Source organism: Epinephelus fuscoguttatus, linkage group LG20, assembly GCF_011397635.1.
Source record: "Epinephelus fuscoguttatus linkage group LG20, E.fuscoguttatus.final_Chr_v1".
Taxonomy (NCBI): Eukaryota; Metazoa; Chordata; class Actinopteri; order Perciformes; family Serranidae; genus Epinephelus; species Epinephelus fuscoguttatus.
This window is the reverse complement of record NC_064771.1, coordinates 27,382,146-27,406,849: the sequence shown is the minus strand read 5'-3', so window position 1 is coordinate 27,406,849 and position 24,704 is coordinate 27,382,146. Positions and strand designations below refer to the sequence as shown.

The 24,704-nt window shown below is 41.8% G+C and overlaps 1 protein-coding gene across 3 annotated transcripts in view; it reads left to right on the top strand.

Moving 5' to 3' along the window:
- Positions 1-1,890: 1,890 nt before the first annotated feature.
- LOC125881105 (melanopsin-A-like) overlaps positions 1,891-24,704 on the top strand; it is a 30,977-nt gene continuing 8,163 nt past the window's right edge. For 2 of the 3 annotated variants that reach the window (XM_049564101.1, XM_049564100.1), the window contains exons 1-9: positions 1,891-2,013; positions 10,107-10,243; positions 10,445-10,578; positions 13,496-13,699; positions 17,059-17,230; positions 17,624-17,785; positions 21,190-21,297; positions 21,906-22,077; positions 22,208-22,399. In XM_049564101.1, coding sequence (XP_049420058.1) covers positions 1,891-2,013; positions 10,107-10,243; positions 10,445-10,578; positions 13,496-13,699; positions 17,059-17,230; positions 17,624-17,785; positions 21,190-21,297; positions 21,906-22,077; positions 22,208-22,399 — 1,404 coding nt within the window. The remainder of the gene's footprint in view (positions 2,014-10,106; positions 10,244-10,444; positions 10,579-13,495; positions 13,700-17,058; positions 17,231-17,623; positions 17,786-21,189; positions 21,298-21,905; positions 22,078-22,207; positions 22,400-24,704) is intronic. The other variant, XM_049564102.1, reaches the window with a different exon arrangement.

Below are 24,704 nucleotides of genomic sequence, written 5' to 3'. Positions count from 1 at the left end.
CCTATAAAAAGTTATTAATGAACTTTTAATTGACTGTGTCAGACTGGCTAAATAATGTAATGTAATTTAATTTAAATCAAAAAAATAAATTAATTAAATCTAAATGAAATCTACCTATTTTTTTTGCGTTTGCATGTGAGAAGTATAATAGAATAATAGTAGTATGATTGGCAGCCCATGTGAGGGATGATAACATTAAAAAGGAGAGAGCCATTAGTGGGACAATGGATCGCTTTATGTCAAGTTAAGAGTGATAACACACACAGTAGAAGCTATAGATGCTATTTTGGCTTGCCCTTTGGTGTGCCTTGGGCACTAAAGTTTGAAAACCACTGATCTAGTGTATGTGATACACTGACTATGGAGAAGCGCTCCATAAACCACTTGAAAAAGTCTCAACTATCCCTGTAATTTGAAGGAGTACATGGATTGTAAGGAGCAAAACATTTACTTGGAACAAACATTCTCAAGTTTAGGGGAGACTCGTGGGTACCCTTTTAAAATTGGCCATGACAGTTGTTCCCTTGCCAGAATTTAACCTAAATTTGGAACGTTATTTAGCCCCCTTCCCAACAAGCTATGCTGACGTGGTTGGTACCAGTGGATGCCTTTGGTTGTTTAGTTTCACAACAGACTACCCTCACACTAGCCTAAAAAATGAGCACACCACATGCTCTTATGGTTCTTTCAGATCTAGAGTTGTCTTGCTTTGGTACGAATCAGAGACTAATTGTTGCATAATTGCCTAGAGTTGGTTCGTGTTCTCACGGCAGCATTTACAAGCGGACCAGATCAAATGCCTTGTGTGAGAAAGCTGCTCTTGATTGGTCAGAATTTCCATGTGGGAAAAATCCAGGAAGTAAAGCAAACATTGAAGAAGAGTACACTTGCAAGATAAATGTGACACTTTCTAATGTCACAATGGAGGGACAACTACGCAGGTTGATTTTAGCGCTGCTCATCGTGGACTATATTGCTGTCATTGTTCATTTTAGTCAAACCATACAGTTTGAAAACGAGGCGCGGCTCCAACTAGAAAACAATGTCTTGATGCATTGGATGTGCTGAATGTGCATATTAAGGCAGTACAGGAGGAGGTGCACATTAATAATCCTCCAGGACTGTAACATGCTCATGTTTAACCCAAACAATGTGTCATGTGACTGCAGTTGGTTCACATCCAGGTCGGAACACGTTCTCACCAGAAAGGAACCGCACCAGAGTTTGTAACCGGGCTGAGACCACACTTAGGGCGCAAACGAACTTCAGTTCAATTGAAACTAACCAAACAGGGCAGGTGTGGAAGCACCCTTAAAGACAGAGGGGCCATGGTCCCTCTGGGTCCCCCCTATTGGGCCGCCACTTTGTAGATGTGAATAAGACCTCTGCCAGCTGGACTTGAACCTGTTCCCTGCTGATGGACAGGAGGGTAAAAAACAGATTTCAGATGGATAACCAGAGCCATGTGAATTCCTGCTTTGATTCTCCTTTGCATTATTGTGTTATTAATTTGTTTACTTGTCTGTTAGAGGAGAGAGCATCTATCTGAAAATGTAAAAGTGAGTATCAGTATGAGAAGGAAAAACTGCTCCATTGATTCCTGGAAGTTCAATAAACAACCACAAAAATGCCCATATATATCCACGCACACACGCACAGACCTACTAACACACTCAGACGCATCCTTGGAGCAGGGATTGGACGAGAGACGAAGTGCGCTCCTTTCCCACCCCTCCACAGCTGCTGTACTACCAGTAGCTCTGTCAGAGCAGGGCGGCGATGACGACCGGCCAACTGGACTCATAGACCACCTCATATAGCTAGATTCACACCTCTCCGGTCCACTTCTCTCACACACAACCGCGCTTCATTAACCACCGTGGACCGGGAATGGATTCTAGGGTCCTGATTGAACCGGGGGTCCCCACACCGGACTCCACCGCCCGGGCGCCCTGGAACATCAGCTCCATCAGCCCGCACCGGCTTATGGAGCTTTCCCCTGTCCCGACAGCTGTGAGTAACTGGCTCCCACTTTTTTATGTTTTATTATTATTTGTTTTTAGCTGCTTAAAGGAAACCCCCTCCGTGTGACTGGAGAAGTTATGTGCGCCGCTGCGATGTGTAACCGCGGCGAGATCTGATCCACAGCAGCCAACTCACCACATCTGGATAAACGAGCCAAAAAACTGCCAGTGTTATGTTTTTTTTTCTTTTTTTTTTTAGTTTTTCATTCATTCACCAGATCATTCATAAAATCTAAGCAGCACGGGGAGGTGTGAATGAGCGAGGTGTTAAGTCGCTGTGAATGAATGAATCACGCCATCCTCTCATGCGCGTCTGCGCTCCGCTCATTCACCACAGGAGCTGAATGAAGGCAGGAGTCAAACCCCGTCATCGCTGGTGTTTCACCAGGTTGTACTACTGTTGGAAATAGTTGCAAAAAGCTGCTGCGGGTGCACTGTGGGTATTTTTGATCTCTGTAGTGAAAGTGCGCAACACTTTGTGCCAACATCTGCGCGCGCGTCGATGCCATTCATGAGTTCCTTTTGCAGTGTTGCTCATTATTATCTTAATAATTTGCGTCGAGTTCATCCGCTGTGAGTGTTCCTGCGATATTTCAGAAGACTTTAATGTTCTCAAAAGTGACTTGTGTGCAGTAAATGGTGTTTACATGGACCCATTTAATTCCAGTTTGCGCCCTAATAAATTTGAAATACCTATTTTTGCCCTTATCTTAATTTACCATATAAAGGTTAACTTCACTTCAGATCTTTGTCATCCCTACAGAGGAAACTGTGTTTGCAGCAAGGCAACATCAAACACAAAACAACTGGTTTGGTTGTAATTATTAGTATTTCTTAAATGTAAAGATGTGCAGTCATACAGCTCAGACATCATTCACATCCCCTCTGCAGTCCTGGAAAGAGACATGTGCTGAGAATGTTTTCATTTCCAAGTCATGGATGAACAAGCCTCCATCTCCCTCTCTGTCTCCCTCTGTGTCGCAGAATGGGATTAGTTCAGCCTCCAGGGAAATCCTCGTACACAGATGTGTAAGCCAATACAGCGGTGTATGCACCTCTGCACTGTACGTGAAATATATAAAGCATGAAATGAAAGTCAAGTGCTCTAACTTTTCCCCAGGAGCCCAGACATCATTGACTCTGATTTGGGAAAGAAACAGCTGTTTGAACGACGTACTGAGAAACACATGGGTGCACAGCCAGTTCAACAAGTGTGAATGTTTCAGTTTGGACTTTGAAGTTCAGACCTGCGGGCTTCAGTCTCTGTGGCTTTTGTGGTCTGTCCTTCATGGTGGGAGAGCTGGGAAAGCTGATACTGAAGCAGTGCCCGGGGGCAGCTTCTACTGAGGCAGATGGGATCATCTGCTCCGCTTTAAGTGTGGTTTTCATTTAGAAACTCTTCTGTATTTCTCTCTAGAGCCCACATTTTCCTTTTGCCGCTGTTTGTTTATTTTTCTCTCTTGATCATCCGTCAAATCTACAATCTCTGGATGATTGAAAAAATATGGGTCCAATTTATGAACGCTAATGTTGGTGTGCATATATGTGGATGTGTGTGTGTGTCTTTAAAAGAGACAGTGATAGTGTGTGTGTGTGTGTGTGTGTGTATAACCCTTTGTGCTCATGTCCTCTGCAGTAGATTAAAGTGCATTAGCTGGCGAACAAATTAGTTTCCCTCTGAAGGTGCAGATAACCACTTACCTGCCATCTTATTGGCTGATTAACGACCGGCGTGTGACATGCAGGAGAGGCAGAGGGCAGATAATCAGTTGTGCGATTAGTGCAGCATTCATCAATACTGTAAAGTCTCTGGGCTGTTGTAGTACTAGTAGTGGTAGTTTTTGATTGGTCGTTTCCACGTCACCATTCAGCAACATTAAAACAATCACAATTAAATCACTCAGATACTGAAACTGATCAGTTTGCCAGAAGATGAGCTGTTAATTGTGCAAACAGACTAAAACTAATGAAATGAAAACCCCTTTTTGTGAGCACATTGTTCTTCATCTACTTCCCCTAACTACTCCTGCTGTTAATTAATTTGCCAGCTGCAAATTAAAGATCAGCCCATATTTTAATGAGCAGTTTGTTAAACTGCACCCTCTCCCATCATCTTGTAAAAACAAGGATTTGCTTTTTATCAGTGTATATTTAAGGGCTGGGCTTTGATACATGCAGGAAATAAATATCATTCCAATGCTGATTTATGTCAGGATATTACAAATGTATGCAGAATTACTCATAACTCATTTTGTTAAGCTGTCTTGGCAACAGAATTTTAGACTGCGGAAATATGTAAAACAGTATGTCATAACGAGATGCTTCCACTGAGAGACAGTAAACAATGAGTAAAATATAATACCTAATTTACATGAAACGATTGTAATAGCTAGCAAATACAGCAAAGAAACACCCGGAGAGATTTAACAAATCTTTCCAGCTCTGGCGCTGCACAAGCCACAGCCAGCAATATTTACTTTCTGTCTTTTAGCAATTCCCTTCACCTTTAGAAGCTCTATATTTATATTTATATTACAGATGCAGGGTATTTGGATATTGGATTTTTATAGATATCCAATATGCTGATATTTTCTAACTCATTTTAGCCAAATGCCAATACCAATATGTGCGTACTTTTTTCCACTTAATTGCAGAGAAAATTTGCCCTGTAGTGGAATCAATAAATATTACACCCACTAGCATATGCAGAAATAAAACACATTCATTCATTTTCCATGACTGCTGATCCTGTTAGGGGTCGCGGGGGGGCTGGAGCCTATCCCAGCTGACACTGGGTGAGAGGCAGGGTACACCCTGGACAGGTCACCAGACTATCACAGGGCTGACACATAGAGACAGACAACCATTCACACTCACATTCACACCTACGGACAATTTAGAGTCACCAGTTAACCTGCATGTCTTTGGACTGTGGGAGGAAGCTGGAGTACATGGAGAAAACCCACGCTGAAACGGGGAGAACATGTCAGAGCACCTGGAGGAAACCCACGCCAACATGGGGAGAACATGTCGGCACACCTGGAGGAAACCCAAGCTGACACGGGGAGAACATGTTGGAGCACCCGGAGGAAACCCACGCTGACATGGGGAGAACATGTCGGCACACCTGGAGGAAACCCACGCTGACATGGGGAGAACATGTCGGCACACCTGGAGGAAACCCAAGCTGACACAGAAATAACCTGTTGGAGCACCTGGAGGAACCTACGGACAATTTAGAGTCACCAGTTAACCTGCATGTCTTTGGACTGCGGGAGGAAGCTGGAGTATCTGGAGAGAACCCATGCTGACACGGGGATAACATGTCGGAGCACCTGGAGGAAACCCACACCGACATGGGAAGAACATGTCGGAGCACCTGGAGGAAACCCGAGCTGACACAGAAAGAACATGTCGGAGGACCTGGAGAAAACCCACACCAACACGGGGAAAACATGTCGGAGGAAACCCACGTGTGCACATATGTTTGCATATATTCGTGCTTATAAGTACATCTGTGTTCATGTGGTTTTAAATTGAGATTGAATTCCCACAGTGGATGTTGTAATTCTCTGCCTCTTCTCCTCCTGTCTCTCACTCTCTCTTCTGTCCATAATCTTCGTCCTCTTTCTCTCACTTTATTTGCCTGTTTTAAATCGATGTGCATTTGACAGCACAAGATCATTTACATCTTTATGACTCGTTCTGCACTGACAAAGGAGCACCCAGAACCGCTGGCATCTCAGCTTCAGTACATATGGAGACACATTACCATCCGCTATATACCATCTTTACATCCCACACAAACATACTGTAGAGGAGACTTCCACTCTGCTCACTGCGTCTCTGCTTCCTTCTCGCAGTCCTCGCAGTGTGATGGACATTAACCTGGAACGTGGAAGGGCAGACATTAACCGAGCCACCACAGCTGGAGAAAATGAGAAAAAGCAAATGGACATCAAGGCATGGTCAAGAGAGATTCAGGCAACAGAGGAACGGACGTGAAGTAGGGAATTAACAGGGACTGGGAATTAGCAGCAATAGTGGAGATGAGAAAGAGATCCAGCAGGGAGAGTGGCAGGGATGTGAAAAGAAAGAAACGGGAAGAAATGAAGCAGGGAGGGAGGGGAGACCTTGAGTGTGAACCACCACATCACAGATGACGGCGGCGTCAGACCAGATCTCAGTGTGTTTATATTCCTCACACACACCACATCTGCATATCACCTTCACTCCCTGCACTTGTCCCCGTTTTTTAGTAACACTTTGCCACGACCCTTTCACTCATATCTTACATAAGCACTCCATCACTTGTTATCATACTATTCAAACGCCCTCCTTGATCGTAACAGTAGCTTGTAACTCTGCAGAGAAGTAGGACTGCTGAAAACCTGATGCTGGACAAACAGACAAACACACACATACACTCTTGGACACAGCAGTCAGGATTAATGAAAGGAGCTGTGTGTGTGTGTGTGTGTGTGTGTGTGTGTTCCAGCGGAGAGAAAGAAGATGCAGCTTAGTGGAAGTAGCCCTGGTGAGTGGGCGTGTGTTTCTGTGTTTGTGTGTGGGTGTGCAGCTGTTTGAAAGACACACAGCAAGAGACAAACGGAAAGTGTTAACGCAGGGGAGTGTGTCACGATGTCTGAGAGGAATTTTGAGATGGAGTGTTGTGCTCTGAGGTGTGGCAGCTTCTCAGAGGCAAAACGCTGATGTCAAGTGAAAACCCTTATATTGATATAAAGTCAGCCTTTAGAAAATTACAAGAAACAATGCATCAGTTTTAGTTTTCAGAGCGCACTATTTAAACTCTGGCCTGCCTCCACCCCAGCTCCTCCTTTTTCTGTTGTGTCTGACTTATCAGTATCATTTCTGTTTGTCATTGATGCCGCGCTGTTCTGTTCCCAGGGCGTCTTTGCTCTGCTCTTCCTGTCTTAGGCTGTCCATGTAGGCGCATGAAAGGGCAGGGAGGTTTTTCTCTCTGCCTCAGGCTTTCCATGTAGGCACGTGGAAGAGGTTTTCTGTGTAGGCCTAGGAAAGGCAGAGAGGCCCAGAACAGAGCCATACCACCAAATATAATACTGCAAATGGAAATAAAGTTTTCAGTTCAGTTTCTTATGTAGTATAGTGTTATAACGGGGTTGCCAACTTTGGTCAGAGGGCTGGAGTGAGATTTTAGCTTGTGATGTAATATCTGCTTGTGCGTGTGTGGTCACGAACATATGTGGACATGGCGGCATGTTTTTTTTTTTACCTTAAAAGAGTTAATATGCACATGTGGCAAACAGAAGAAATGAGTGTACGTTTACATATTCATATCTATAGGCCTAAGCCAAATATACTTCCATAGTGTATTTGTTGTACGGTGCAGATCAAGGTCGATTTCATCAATCTATGGTAGTATAGTCATCTGCTTAAAAAATCCAGTAATATGTCCTGTTGCGGCAAACAGAAAGATTTCAAGGGGGGTTCTCCCCCGAGAAAATTTTGAAATTCACATGGTGAAATCCTATTTTCATGCAGTTTCATACAGAAATAGATACATTCAAGGACTTTCAATGACCTGTGTACAGGGCTGGACTGGGGCAAAAAAAATGCCGACATGTATCTTATTTGTACTTGCACACATTTTATTAAAAATTGAAATGATAGATCTTGTAGAGTTCCTTTGGCAAGTGCTTTCACCATAGGTATTGTGTATTCTGAGGCCATCTACTACCACCAGGATGTATATGAGAAGTGAATGAGCACATTGATTTTCTAGCCTTGGTACTCTCTTCCAGGGCACGTAGGTTACTACTGAGATTTATTTTAATTTTGGTAACAACATAGTGTGTGTGTATGGCATTTCACCAATCAAATGTTAAGGCCATTTTTTGTCCCAGTCCAGCCCTGCTTTATACCTCCAGGGTTTCCGCAAATTATAGCGTGACATTATGATCTCGCAATCTGACAATTCCAGCTGATCGTGTGCGCGCTGCTAAAGTTCCAGTGGACATTGACGCCCGGCACGGGACGGAGCGAGTCCGCACCGCGGCCAAATCCCGCACGCAACGGATCCAGTGGACATCCAGTATGTGGTCTGGGTGCTACTGAAGACATCAAACTACCAGTGAGCCGACTTACCTTTCTTTAAGTTCAGCAAAGCGTCTATCAGTTCACTTGAAAAGTCACGTCCTCCCTGGCGTGTGAAACGGCCCGTAGTCAGCTGACTGTGAGACTAGAGCTGCCCAGTCAAAGCACAAATATGGATTGCACACCAATCAGAGAGTAGTTTTCCACAGAAACATTTGGCTGCACTCCATTTCACGAAGCTCGTATGTTGGTCAGGTGGAGTCTGCCCCTCCTCTCCCTTCTCTGAAGTCTGGCTGCAAACTTCAACTCCGCCCACCCTGTTTGAAATTTATTTAAAATACTCAGCTGCCAGCTTTTTTTCCAGTGTTTGTCGGCGTGAGAATTGGTTGGGCACAGTGAGACCGTGAGATGGAAGGTGAATGCATGTGTCACACGTCAGATGTGTGAGAGTTGGCAACCCTGGTAAGAATGAAGGGTGTACATACAAAATGTGGCAAAATTTTCAAATAACTTTAATTTATGTAAAAGTAAACTCTGTGAAAAAACCTCAGGTTTCTTTTGAACACGTTGCTTACAACAAGACCTCCAGTCCTTCCCCAGCGACAAATAACATTACACTGCTAACATACATGTAGCTTCATGCTAACATCAGGGAAACATGTAATCTTGGTTATCGTTGGTATTCATTTCTCCCCTATTTTAAATCATATTCCTGCAAGAACATGTAAGCTTACATGGTGATGTTGAGCATTTCTCTCTAATTTTGACTCGTATTCCTGCTTCAAAGATGCACCGTTGTGTTGAAGAGCTTTTATTGGTGACATTTAACTAAAGAAATACAGCTATTCTCTGTTACAGTCCTTACCCGTTGACAAGTAACATTACACTGCTACCATACATGTAGATACATGCTAACGTCAGGGAAGCATGTAATCTTGTGCTGTTGGTGTTCATTCTCCTGATTTTGGATCATATTCCTGCTAGAACATGTATGGTTGTGTTTAGAAGCTTTTATTGGTGATATTTAACCAAAAAAAAACAAAACAAAAAAAAACGCTAGTCTCTAGCTATGTTTCCATCCAAAAGTGATTCAAATCATTGGGAAATGCGCATTAAAAGAAATACGAATCCTGTGTGTTTCCATTAAATGTATGGACTTTGGTGAAAACTACAAGCTTGCACGAGTTTTCCGCAGAACCAGAAACAAAACAACTCTCGCATTCTTCTTCTTCTACGTTTTCTGGCGGTTGACAACCAGCTTGTAAATGCATTACCGCCTTCCCGACCCGGAGTGTGGATATCACCATGGAGAGAGGTGCAGGGGATTTTAATTTGAATTTTGGCGATTCCAATCATAATTTTCCGATGCGATACTTCTAGATGCGCATCTAAACAGGCTGATGGAAACATGGCTACTGTTACAGTCCTTCCCAGCAACAACTCACGTTACACTGCTAACATACATGTAGCTTCATGCTAACGTCAGTGAACACGTTGGTGTTCATTTCTCCCCAATTTTGGATCATATTCCTGCTATAACATGTCCAGTTGTGTTTAGAAGCTTTTATTGGTGATTTTTCATGGTAAAAAGTGCTGCTGTACTCTGTTATAGTCATTCCCCATATGCAATGACAATGCAGAGGTGCAGAGATATAGAAGACCCAGAAATACTGACCAATCAAAGCAGACTGAACTTTTTCGGAGAGTGGGCTCAAACAGACAGGCCATAAAATGGAACCTCTCAGACAGAGGGTGAATACAGGTGTTACAGCACATTAAGGCATGTAAACATGCTCCAGTAGTAACCTTGAATGCAAGAATGAACCTGAAAATGAGCATAATAGGCCTCCTTTAACTTAATATATCAAATTTCCTTCAAGGCGATGATCCCAAGACCTGCAGTGAAATCAGGGGTATTTTTGCGATGATATTCCTATCTTATCATCACTTAATATCATGATTCTAATAACATAAATTAACCCTTTCCTCCCTGTTTCCTGTTGTTAGGGATCACTGGTTCCAAGCCACCCATTTCCAACAGTAGACGTCCCTGACCACGCTCACTACACCATCGGTGTTGTCATCTTGGTTGTGGGCATCACAGGCATGCTGGGAAACTTCCTGGTCGTATATGCTTTCTGCAGGTACTCAGGTTTTTTTTTTTTTTTTTGCAGTGCATGCTTTCTTCAATAAACTTGTTCAGCGCCACGTTTTTGTACAGTATGTATCTGTGATGATAACACGTGATAATGAGATGCCTGATTTATTCATGATCCAGTATTAATCATAATATTTAAACAGCTGCATGTGTATGTGTGTGTGTGTGTGTGTGTGTGTGTGTTCAGGAGCCGGAGCTTGAGGACACCATCCAACATATTTATCATTAACTTGGCAGTCACAGACTTCCTCATGTGTCTCACTCAGACACCCATCTTCTTCATCACCAGCATGCACAAGCGATGGATCTTTGGAAAGAAAGGTAGCACATGCGTTTATTACCTAACATTTTATGCTTACATGAAAAAAAAAAAGCTGCACAAAGGAATCCAATATGATAACAACCTAAACACTAATGATGTCATCCATGCTCCGTTACGTGTGCATGCACACATGCACATCATTAACATTTACGGACACGCTCTCTGAATTCCCCCAGGACCTGTATTGGTTTCCTACCCTTTTGAGCGTGACCTACAGTTCAGTTAACATTCTGCACACACACTCACACACACAAACACAAAAACCTGCCATCCTCTATCACCCTTGTGCCACAGTGGAAAAAGGAGCATCCAGCATCCAAATTCCATCGATTAAAAAGAGCAAACAACATGTTTTGTTATACATGAGCGATTAGGAGGGGGTTCCACCGCAGTGTGCATTATACATCAGCATGCAGTCTGATGGGAACAGAAATAAAGAGGTGGTAAAAGAGGCTCCACACTCCACTGATCAAACACTGATAGTCAGAGCGCTGTGTTTTCCTTCAGGAGTTCTTCTGACCTTGATGAAGACAGCCCATCACTTTCAGATCTTGAGCTCAGCTCTCAATGATGGTTACTGCAAGACGACTTTTTTTCCTTAATCACCTCCAACCCCCCAACCACCTAGAAAACCTTTTCTTTCTGCCTATCCTTTTCAGAGGACACAAAGATGGTAACACAAAGCAAAAGCCAACTGTTCCTTGCATTTTATTTGTGTTTATCCTTCCTGTTTTACAAGAATTCATAGTAAACTTCCTGTGCACTCCTCAGTGATGAAGCTCTCTATCAGCTGTTTGGCTCTAGCGATGGCAGTGTTTTTAAATGAATGAGTTAATCAGTCAGTTCGACTGACAAAACCTCGGCAATTAAACTTGCTGTTTTTCAACCTAGACTGTTTTGGTGTGAGCTGCAGAGTTCTGAAGATATTTGTCATTTTCTCAAATATTATTAAATTAGATGGCCCTCAGTTTGTGGCACTCAAAGTGCCAAAAAAAAAAAAAAGACTCAACAGCAATGTCTCTTTACAGACATAAAGACCTGGTTACTCAAGATAATCCACAGACCTTGCTGTGAGCAGTTTCATGTAGGAACTATTTTCTTACTACCAATCATATCACTGCGCAGAAGGACGTGTGCATCTACTCATGGATGAGAGGCTCCTGCTTGTGACAGCACAAAATGTTAATATCAATGGCATCCTCCTCACCTGAGCTGTAACGTTAGCTACCTTAGTGGTGCTCGATGAAAATGGATGGATGGATGGATGCTTCCTTTTGCACAATGGTACGGTAGGTGGGTGTAGTTCGGCAAAAATAAAATGGTTCCTACATGAAACTGCTTACAACAAGATTTATGGATTATCTTCAGTAACCAGGTTGTGATATCTGGAAAGAGACATTGCTGTTGAGTTCTTCAAATGTATTTTGTTTCGTTTTTTTGGCGCTTTGAGCACCACAAGCCGAGTGCCATCTAGTTTCAGTACAGTTGAGAAAGGCAGACATTTCTACGGCAGATATCTCCAACACTCAGTAACTTACACCAAAAAAATAGAGATTGATAAATAGGGAAAAAAACTGTATTTTTATTTGGAGGGTGAACTGTCCCTTTACAATAAAAATCAAAAGTTTCCCAATTTTATCCACATTTTCTAAAAAAAAACCTCAAAAACTCAAACACTAGAAAATTATGGGGGAAGCACTGTATAAAAATTACATTTATGTTTGCATTGATCTGAGGAACAATCTCCCCAGCACTCCACACAGATCTGATGTTTTCATCTCTTCAGTGACATTTAATTGACATGCTTTATGATTAATGCACTGAGTCTGTTTCCATAGCACTTTGTTTCAATGTTTCAATTTGTTTCTAAATCAAATTGCTGTGCTTTTTTATGTGCAAATTAAAACTGCTCATAAAATAGATGGATTGAAATACACTTATTGATCAATGCATACTGAAAAGATTTGCTCCTAAGAGCTCATTGCGGGACATAATTAAATGAATTGAAATGATTAAATTTCTCTTTTGGACATGTACTTGTTATTGTTGACCTGGCCTCCATGCAGTGAACTTTTCTGTTTGACAAAACGCCCCAGGACTTTATAATATTGTTCTTCTCTGGAGAGCATTCCTCCTGAGCCAATCTGTACTTCATTAGCTTTGGTAACTCAACAGGGGCTGTCAAACACACACAGAGTCGGGACGACGGCCATACAGGCGCTGTGATCTGTATTCAGCTGCCTGAGCAGTATTTGTTTGACTTCCTTCACACAGGCGGCACACTTCAAATTCTGTTCTGTGCTTGGATGTGATGATTTGGCACTGTGATTATATGATGTGTGACAGGTCGGTGGTAATGACACGCTGAGGGCCTGAAGGGAGAGCAGCTGATAAAGTGATGATTGAGTGTTTATATTTTGTGTGTGTGTGTGTGTGTGTGTGTGTGTGTGTGTGTAGGCTTACACATATATTTGCAAGTGTGAATGAATGTGTGCGTCATATTTTTTTCAAACAGTATGAATATATTTAGCAGAATGATAGACTATAGATACCAGCACATTACATGATGGAACAGAAAGAGACATGTTGCAGTCATCGCTGTGTCGCATGTAACTACCTGCCATTACAGTCTTTCCAAAGGGAACAATGAATCATGTGTGTTAAAGGTATTATTAGATGAGATTATTTGCTAACGTGATATTGGCAAAGAATACAAAGGATGTGAAATGGCAGTGAGACGGACACTTGACTAAACAGCACAGAAATAACCCATATGTGTCCAAACACAACTAGCTGCAGTATTTGCAGCTGTTGTTCAAGAGCTGCAAGAAAATACATTTATTTTGATAGCTACCTTCAGGAGCAATCATATTTGTCCTTTGTCTCTACGCACTTCTTTTGCCTCTCCTCCTCCAGGTTGTGAGTTGTATGCCTTCTGTGGAGCACTGTTTGGTATCTGCAGTATGATGACACTGATGGTGATTGCGGTGGACCGGTATGTGGTGATCACCAGGCCTCTGGCCTCCCTGGGGGTGATGTCTCGCAGGAAAGCCCTGAGCATCCTGGCTGCTGCCTGGGTCTACTCCGTAGGCTGGAGCCTGCCCCCCTTCTTCGGCTGGAGTGAGTATCAGTACATTTAGGGGCCTGGTTGTGGAGTCATTGTTGATCAGAGTGATTCCTCTGAGGGGTTTAGTTTTTTCAGGCTCTGTCTAAGTCCTTCTCTCACACTGTTTTTATTTGTGTCAGCGCATCAAATTCCTGCTGAAAGTTGTACTGCTATGTGAAACAGATCTGACTTTGCCTTCTGTCAACATGCCAAGTACATTTAATATTATTCAGATATCAGAGGGCAGATCGCCTCATGTTTACCTGTACCTGACATTACAGCAGCCTAACAATGATGATGAGGTCATGGACTTGCCATCCTACTGGTTTCTCTTTTTTCCTCTGTTGTATGTGCTCCCAAAAAAGATGTATGCATGTTGGTGGTAACAAGTCAGCATCTAGCAAAATTTTGTTCTACATCTTCAAAACTGTCTCTGAACTGTCATGGTCACACGTAGTCACGTTTCATTTTTATCTGCAGTCAGAGGGGTGGTAATGAAATTCCCTAGACTAAACAACCAATCATTTTACTAGCAAAGCCTGTGCCTGGACACTGCATACTGAACTGTGGAAACAAACAAACAAAAAAAAAAAACAGGAAACAGCTCTTCCTTCTCAAAACTCAGACCGTTTTACTTCAAGGTGTTTGTCCAAACAGGACATGAATTATGAGCAGACCAATGGGGACAACAACAAAACACAGAGTGGGTATTTGGAACTGTAATTTCAAGGCCGCCAAGATGCTGCTGGAGACTGTGACTATCAAGGGAAAGTTAAACTGAGTGTCAGCTGCATTAAAAATTCATCAGTGTTATGTCTGTGTTTAATGTAACTGAGAAACAGCATGTAGACGGAGAACAGTAAAGGACCTAGTATCGAGCCCTGAGGAACTCCACATATCAAAGAAATCTGACAAATGAAAGTCTTATTTTGAAGAATTGTGAATCAAACCAGCTTTAAACTGACCTTGACATACCAAATCTGTTTTCCATAAATGGCCTCTACTATCTCAGTAGACTCCACTGCATGTAATATAATGTATTACAGTGGAAACCGTTTATAGTGATAAAGGTTATAGAGATTAACTGTCTATATGGAATCTTTACTATACAAATGCTGTTTAAATAATTTGCTTGTAGTTATCAAATAGTCTGTTCTCTGTGTTCATTTGGAGTCTTTTCATGCATGACTTTTTTTTTTCACTTTTTTTTTTTTTTTTTTTTTTTTTTTTTAAAATTTTTTCATTTACTGATTTTTTGGGGATTTTCTTTCTTTCTTTCTTTCTTTCTTTCTTTCTTTTTTTTTTTTTTTTTTTTACCTTACTCCCACCATGATACTTTGCCTCGCTATAACCTGTCTGCCTCCAGCTGGCTACCTGAGGCTGGTGCATTCACATTAAAATCATGACGGGAAAAAAGGAAGTAATTTTCTCTCAACAAAAAGAGGAATCTCCTTGACGCTTATGGCTGTTAGTGTTGGAGACAGAAAAGTATGTGTACAGGGAGAGCACCTGTGGTTGAAGTTGCCATCGTCAAGTGGATTGAAAATGCCTGGTCATGTCATGCCCCCATAATCAAACAGCTGTACAGTCAATAAAATTTAGTTAACAGAACTGTCTGTTCATTACTTTATGTTAATGTAATAAATATACAAATGCCAATTAGATGGTGATCTGCTTGGGAAATAAAGAAAAATTGGTTATGATAATAATTCACTTTGACACGGACATGATCACTGTAAGTGATTTCTACTGTATATTGTATAACAAGACAAGGTTAATTGATATTTTTTTTTAAACAGTAATGCGACCAGACTGTTTGCAAATGTGGTCATTGCCGGCTGTGAGGCTGCTTGGATGTACTGCCAAATTCAGGGAAACAACACTGGAGACGTCTTATGGTCATGAAATGAACATTCAGTTCATAGGCAACAGCTCTGGTGGACATTCCTGCAGTCAGCATGCCAATGGCACGCTCCCACAAAAACTACAACGTCTGTGGTATTGTGTTGTGATCAAACTGCGCATTATAGAGTGGCCTTTTATTGTGACCATCCCAAAATTATCTTGGAAAAGGAGAAGTGCTCACTAACACGATTATGACAAATTTGTGAGCAAAATTTGTGAGAACTACATCTATTGAGTTTCTGAAATAAAGCCTTGGATCTCTAAATCAAAGCTGTGAAAAATAGTAGCGTTTAAATTTAAATTTCTGTTTAGCGTACATGGAGGAGGGCTGAATATAAAGACTGGACCATGAGTTTAGAAGGTCGGACGTATTTTAAATTGATTCAGAGAGAAACTTGATGTCCGTTGGAACCATACACAGGTAGCCCTTGTGTATGTTCTGCCACCCTGAATCAACTGTGTTGCCGTGGCTGTTTTTTCTTCTAAAAATTCTCTTAGGGTTTGGAGCCTAAACTGCCACAACAACTTAACACAACACGTAATAAAAGTGACTTATGGCTTCCTTCCTTGTCTGGAGAAAAGGAAGGAAAGTCTGCTGCTATACGATATTTAGAAATTGTTGTGAGTGCATGTGTATGTTTAGTTGTGCTCTTATGTGGAAGTGAATACAAAGTAGTGTCTTTTATGTGTGTATGTTTGCATGTGTGTGTGTGTGTGTGTGTGTGTGTGTGTGTGTGTGTGTGTATTATCCTCCTGAGCTCTGTGTGAAATAATGGATGCAGTCCCATATAGGAGAAGCCTGTGGTGTGAATGCCAAATGCTAAGTGTAAGTTTCCTCAGCAGAAACAACTAGAGAGAACTCCAACTGCTTTCTGTGATGGATTTTGCATGTGGGCCACTCAGGTCCCTCAGTCATTTATTAGCCTGAGCTTGACAAGTGGTGTCACATATATGAGGATACATTTGCACTATACAGATTTAGTCAAACGATCAGCTGCTGGTATGTATTAGCAATGCTAACAGCATCGCTCTGGGACTGCAATGTCAGTTGGTCAGTCAGCCAACACTTTGGTTCAGAGTGACATCAACAGCTACTGGATACATGTCCATAACATTTGGTTGAGACAGTCATGGTCCCTGGGGGATGAATCCTAACGATTATGGTGTTTCCCTTAATTTCTATGTAGCGCCACCAGCTGAGCAACATTTTAATTTGTCCAGCACTTCAGTTTATGGCAGAGTACTAATGAAATAATTCCTTAATTCGTTCCTTCGTTCCCATCATTGTGATCTAACAATATGATATAGCTTGACAAGTGGACTGTCAAAGGAGGTACAATGGAAAGTAGTTCAAGGTCTTTCAGACGAGGAAGAAGCAGGAAGTTATACATTACAGGAAGTGACAGAAAGACTCGTCTGACTTCATGGCATGGGAAGGAATTGCTAAAGTGTGTATGCTCTCCCTCAGGTGCATATGTCCCAGAGGGTCTGATGACGTCTTGTTCCTGGGACTACATGACGTTTACCCCGTCTGTCCGCTCCTACACCATGCTGCTCTTTACCTTCGTCTTCTTCATCCCTCTCTTCATCATCATCTTCAGCTACTGCCGCATCTTCAGAGCTATCAGACACACGACGCGGTTGGTACATGCACACACACACACACACACTGTTTACATTCAGTCATGCTCCCATCTTGTTTACGCTTAAAACACACACATGTATTGATGAAGACGTGAGTGTTGTGTGTCTGTTGTTGGTGATGTTGATTAACAATGTGTCAGGGTTTCTCTTTTGATTTCTACTAATGCTTTGTTCAGTCTGAACAGTAATACCGCCTTCCTGTGTGTGCGCACAAGTACAATACATGATGTCTATGTCATTTAACTTAGCCTTCAAAATGAATTAACCGAAAAGAAAAACACAATAAAATCTTGAAATGCCAAACTTGATCTAAAATTACAAATTATATTGAAACTAAAAGAAGAAAAAAAAGGTTTCATAACTATGTTGAGTGTGTCTATGTTTGACAGAGCGATAGCAAAGATCAACAGTCAGGGAACCAGAGACTCTGCAAAGAGGTTTCATAAGATGAAGAGTGAATGGAAGATGGCCAAGATTGCACTCATCGTCATTCTGCTATTTGTCATCTCCTGGGCCCCTTACTCCTGCACGGCCCTCACCGCATTCGCTGGGTAGGTGTGCATGTGTATGTGTGTGTGCTTTGTCAGTGGCCGCTAAAAAGACATTTTTTTACTGTCTAGTAATGTCAAAACATCTCAGTAAAAAATGAAAACCGGCGAGGTGATATGTTTAGGGGAGATATGGTTCACATAATAAAGCAGTACTGATAGTTTAAGGTTAATTATGGTATTAAAACTGTTTTACTTTAAGCAGGCAGAGGTTGTGATGGTGGTAGGTTCAACAATGCAAGACAAAAGCAAGACAAAAATATACTTTGTGTTCAGTTTAAACATAATGTTTGCATTGAAGGAATTATCTGCAGTTATCTCAAACAAGCTTCAAGGCTCTGTGAGTGAACTGAAACCACATGCTGCCTGAAAGGTGGGACATTAGTTTTGGTTTAGACACATTTAGAAGAAATGTTTTATACAGTTATGTCAGGAAAACAAGTCAGCTCATTAGGAAGGGCAAAGCATCCAAGCAGCAGTGACGATTCTGGAGCCATACACATGAACATGGATCTCAGTTAAAGACCTGTTAAGCTTATTTTCAGGTTCATAATTGTATTTCTGGTTTCTACCAGAATGTGTTTATGTGCTTGAATATTCAAAAAACACTTTATTGTCCTCATGCTGTCTGTGCTGGAACACCTGTATTCACACTTTTCCGAGATGCTCTGTTTAAGCACCTGTCCCTCTAACCCTCCTCCAAAGGAAGCCAAGTCCTCAGTTAAAAGTTTCCAAACCAAAATCTTCACAACTAGACAGAAATAAGGGAGAAATTGACAACATCTGCACACAAGATTAGGCTACAAGTTTTCCTGATGTTAGCATGTAGCGACACGTAGCAGTGTACATGCAGCTGCAGAATGACAAAGAATAGTGTCACCAATAAAAGCTTCTAAACCAAAATCTTCACAACTTGACATGTGACAGCAGGAACAAATCCGAAGGTGTGAATAAATTTATTTATTTTTAAATTACAAGACAAGGACATTACCAAACAAAGACATTGCTAGACAAAGACAATATTAGACAACAAACAAAAACAGACAATACAATAAAACAACAGAACAAGGACAATACAGTCAGAGATTTTTAGAGAATGGCTAGGGGTGCATATAATTATCTCCAAATGCTCAAAATGTTATCAAAATTAAATGATGTACAGCCGGAAGCATAAGCATGTTCAGAAAACATTATATGTACTAGGCTTTCCCTGCAGCAGATCAAAAGATAAATGAATAATATAAGACAAATAAAGAATGAAATAAGAAGAGCTAAAACACTCTTATACAAAATGCCTCTTATTTATATATTCTTGAATGATGGTCCATAGGACATCTAACCCATTGTCCCTATAAAATCCCTGCAGGGATGAGGCTGCACGCTCCATCATTATCACTTCTATGAATTCTTTTAGCCAGTGATCTAAACAAAAACAGTTTGGTTTCCTTATTTTCCAATTCATCAAAATAGTCCTTTTCACACAAAGGAAAGCCAGTGTTACTAGATGATGTGTTACTGCGGATTTCATTCCTTCAATTTTTACACCCAGCAAGCACACATCTGGGCATATACATACATCCTCATTAAATATTGTACATAAAACATTTTTTACTCCTACCCAAAATTGATTTATCTCTGGACATTGCCATAATGTGCATTAAAGACCCTCTCTCTCCACAACTATGCCAGCATAGGTCAGATATATCTGGGTTCATTTTATGCAGTTTCTGCATGTTTTCCCTAATGATAGCATGTAGCTACATGTAGCAGTGTACACGGTGTCGGTGAATGACTGTAGCAAAGACTACAGGCGCTTTCTTTATGTTCCAGCAGGAATATCATTCAAAATCTGGAAGAAATTAACAACATTGGCAAACAAGATCACATATTTCCCTGATGTTGAAGCTACATGTAGCAGTGTACGTGCTGCTGGGAAATGACTGTAACAAAGAATAGTGGCACTTTCTACTGTGAAAAATTACCAATAAAAGCTTCTAAACCAAAATCTTCACAACTGGACGTGTGACAGCAGGAATATCCAAAATCAGGGAGAAATTAACAACATCGTTAAACAACATTAGGTTACGTGTTTTCCTGATGTTAGCATGTAGCGACATGTAGCAGTGTACTTGCAGCTGGAGAATGATTGTAACAAAGAATAGTGTCACCAATAAAAGCTTCTAATTTAAAATCTTTACAACTGGACATGTTCCAGCAGGATCAAATCTAAAGGCGTGAATAAATTAACAACTCTGATACTCAAAATTACATGTTTTCCCTAATGATAGCATGTAGCTACATGTAGCAGTGTACATGGAGTCGGGGAATGACTGTAACAAAGCCTACAGGCACTTTCTTTATATTCCGGCAGGAATATCATTCAAAATCTGGAAGAAATTAACAACATCGGCAAACAAGATTACATATTTCCCTGATGTTGAAGCTACATGTAACAGTGTACGTGCTGCTGGGGAATGACTGTAACAAAGAAAAGCGGCACTTTCTACTGTGAAAAATCACCAATAAAAGCTTCTAAACCAAAATCTTCACAACTGGACGTGTCAGGAGGAATATCCAAAATCATGGAGGAATTAAAAACATCGGAAAACAAGATTAAGCTACGTGTTTCCCTGATGTTAGCATGTAGCAATATGTAGCAGTGTACCTGCAGCTGGGGAATGACTGTAACAAAGAACAGTGTCACCAATAAAAGCTTCTGAACTAAAATATTTACAACAATGTTCCAGCAGGATCAAATCCAAAGGCGGGAAAGAATGAACAATATTGGCACCCTAGATAAAATGTATCTTTACTGTTAGCATGTAGCTACATGTAGCAGTGCATGTAATGTAAACACTTGCAGTAGTGTGCCTGGAGCAGATGACCACATAAAGAGATCTGTTGTCAGCCTGTCTTCAAGTGTAATTAGAAAAACATTGGAAACAGAGTATTCAGAATGGTCTGAAGCCTTAGTTCACAGGGATTACTTTTACACACTTTTATCTCATTATGTGAAACTTTGGCCACATATAATACGAACATCTGAAAGAAATGTGAGGAAAAGCATAGAGGGTCCCCTTTAAAGCAGCTAAAATCAAGATTTTTTAGTCAAGGTAGTTTTATTTGATAGGATAAGCTAAAAGGCAGGATTGCTTAAAAATGTGTCATGAAATTATTAGTTGGATCTTACACCTGCAACTACATCATAAAGTCAGTAAAATCAAAACAGTCAGTAAAATCTTTATACAATAACATGAGTGTGGGTGTGACTGTACGCTCCACTCCTGTGTCTCTACATTCATCTTGTAGTTGTGAACACACCCACTACTGCCCTTGTCACATGAATGTGTCTCATTTCCTTGTCTCATTTGTCCTCCTCTTACCAACATCTCTCCTTTCTCTCTCAGATACGCAGACTTGTTGACTCCGTATATGAACTCTGTTCCTGCTGTGATCGCCAAAGCATCTGCAATCCACAACCCCATCATATATGCCATAACACACCCCAAATACAGGTAGGATGCAGGCTCATGTGTTGTGTCATAGACAGCAGAATAAATGAATGCTGTGGAAATAGCATTATGCTGAATTTGCTGTTTCCCAACTTTCTTACTTCTGTCAAATTCAAGTTTACTTTATTTGTGTTGCTATAATTAAGTACAGTATTGTCAAAACGGGTAGAATGGGCTTTACAATGAGGTTTAAGTCATTTGTAGACTATGCAACTACAATATTATTATTAAGTATAGGCACAATGACTCCTGACAACCATCGGAAACTCCAGGAAGAACCACAACATTCATTCATTCATTTTCCGCAGCCACTTATCCTGTTGGGTCACGGGGGGGGCTGGAGCCTATCCCAGCTGACATTGGGCGAGAGGCAGGGTACATCCTGGACATGTCACCAGACTATCACAGGGCTGACACATAGAGACAGACAACCATTCACACTCACATTCACACCTACGGACAATTTAGAGTCACCAATTAACCTGCATGTCTTTGGACTGTGGGAGGAAGCTGGAGTACCTGGAGAAAACCCACGCTGACACTGGGAGAACATGCAAACTCTGCACAAAAGAATTATAGATCTGTAATATTTCTTTGTTTCTGTCCCTCAGGTCAGCAATCAGCAGGTATATTCCCTACCTCGGGGTATTGCTGTGTGTTACTGGCCGAGACCGTTTCAGCAGCAGCAGTTTCCAGTCCACCCGCCGATCAACCCTCACCAGCCAATCAGAGTCCAAAGGCCCCAGCAAGCCCCGCAACTCCTCCCTGTCTGATAGCGAATCAGTGAGTGTACCTCATATCTAATCTGGTATGTCTCTGTCTTACACTTCCAATGACAAATGCTCTGAATTACGAGTTGCTGATTTTAGTCTCGTGTGTGTGCGCGGGTGATTTTATCTGTGTGTTGTCTCAGGCCCACTTCTCAGACACGGAGGAGGACTGCTCGTCTCGGGCACCCGTCATTCGTCAGTTGTCTGGCGATGTGAAACAGGTGCGCCATGCCAGCCAGAGGTCAAAGGTGAGAGGTCACAACACGGGAGAGTTTGAGAGAACCGCTGCACACAACCCCACTGACCCGGCCATATGTCACCTCTCACAGATCACAGTGAGTACTGGGGCCTGCTTAATGTCAACATACTATTACTTACATACTTTAATGTGCACTAGTATGTATTAAATTGAGGCTTTATGCAATCTGAAAGTCATGCATTTCTAACTTTATTACTCTGAGTCTCAGATAGGTGTCATCAGACAGAGACAGAGTGTCTTTTTAGGGCTCAGTTTAACTTTTCTCACGTTAGTTTTGTTTCTGTTTTGTCATTACTTCAAGACCGATCTCAACCCTCTCCTCTTAAATTTGAGACGTGAGGTCATGTTGTTTTGGAGTCCTGTTAAAGTCAATAGACGTCATGTTTATGTTCAGCATTATATGGCAGGTAACTCAATGAGGTCATGTTGACTGGCGCCCTCTTAAAATCCAGACTCCTCACAGTTATGAACGGGATTCCTCAGTGTGTTATCTGATGCGGTCATGTTGTTTTGGTCTTGTGACTGTATGGTTTGATTTTGTGATCCCAGTGTTTCAGTGTCACATGGAGTCTGGTTCACACTCTGAACTGTCATTAAGTCACAGACGTTAAGGTTCCAGGGAGAAAACAGAAGCTCCTAGCCTTGCAGGACTTTCACATTATTTTCTTAACACCACTACCAAGACCCCTCAGCTGAAAGAGAGACACAACAGGGACCTCCCTACTCATGGATGGATTACCGAATGAGCCTACAGGGCACAGGCCCAGGGGCCAAAAGTGTCAGGGCCCCAATCCCTAGCCTTCGCCTGCACTCAGATTAACACATACCGATCAGGAAGAGACCCAAAATGGCATTAAAGAGACACAGTCACCAATTAACCTGCATGTCTTTGGACTGTGGGGGGAAAACCTAATGGGTAACTTGATATCAGTGTTTCATTTTTAAATATCACGGTTATTGTCAGTTCCTTCAAAACACTTTAAAACATCAACAGTGAAGATTCTCAGTCATCAGTAAGACATGTTGTCCTACCGCTCTGTCAGCATTAGTTGGGGGGTGGAATAGCTTCAGAGACCCCCCACTCTAAAACCTCTGAAGCTGGAAAAGACATTAACACCCACCTCACGCCGTCATTTGTCAGCTGTGTGGAGGTGAGGAAGTACGCCGGGTTTGAACTTCTCTCTTGAACTCTCTTTTTCATACTTTACACAACTTCACTCACTTTACATGTAAACAACCAAGTGCAACTCTTTGAATGTCTTTCAGGAGAGACCGTCTAAAAATTTGGGCTAGTATCTCCGTATGTAAACAATATCGGGTTTCCCCCTTCTGTATGACGGCTGACTTTTCACCTCGCTTTGGAATGTAGCAGCTTGGATCAGGTGGCCACAACATGTGGCTCTGATGAGCCACTTGCACTTTTTACACTGCCTGTTCAAGGCGGGAATATCACACCGTTATGCCGCCTTGCTGTTCTGTATAAAAGGTGCTATGGAGGAATGGGGGGGCAGATTTGTCTCACCTCTGAGCCGGGAATGGAGGTAGTAACCGTGCTGATATCTGTGTAAATGGGACAGCCGGCAGGAACCCCCTGGATATTTAAAAAGAAGCTGGTAGCAGCTGGTGGCTAACTCGAAGTACAGTGGCTGAAAATGTCCACAAATTAGAAAAACAATGACATATGAGAGGTCTTTACCCTCCAAGCAAAGAACGGGATCAGCTGCCAAATAACAGCAATGGTAGATCATTGTTATTGCCATGTTATGCCACTATGCCGCTGCGGAGGCATGCGTTATTTGCTACACTAGAGGCTGATGCTATTGTATTACATGCCACGCCTCTTTTGAATCCAAGATGCCCGCACGCTGTCTAAAATCACACACGGGAGCAGCACGAAGGCGGCATAAAGAAGGGACTTCGCCCTATAATGCAATCTTTTAAAAGGGCTTCACATGACAGCCAGGTGGACCAACAACCCACATGTGACCTCAGCACCTCTCAAGGTGTAAGCAACCCTGCAGAGGTTTAAGGGACATTTCACACCAAAATCAAAACTAAATCTAAATCAAAACTGAACTACATTCGCCAACCGTATTACCGCTCAGAAGAAATGGTGCATCTACTGTCAGCTCACCTAGCACCACTGGACGTCACCACATTAATGTTTGGATCTCACACTATGATGAGTAGATGCACACTTCCTTTTGTGTGATGATAGATTCCGAGAGTGTTCAGTAGAAACAAAATAGTTCCTACATGAAACTGCTCACAACAAGGTCTGGATTATCTTGTGTAACCGGGTCATGGTTTATAGGAAGAGACATCGTTGGAGAGTTTTTCAAACAAATTTTTTTTCTTTGAGCACCACAAGCCAAGTGCCA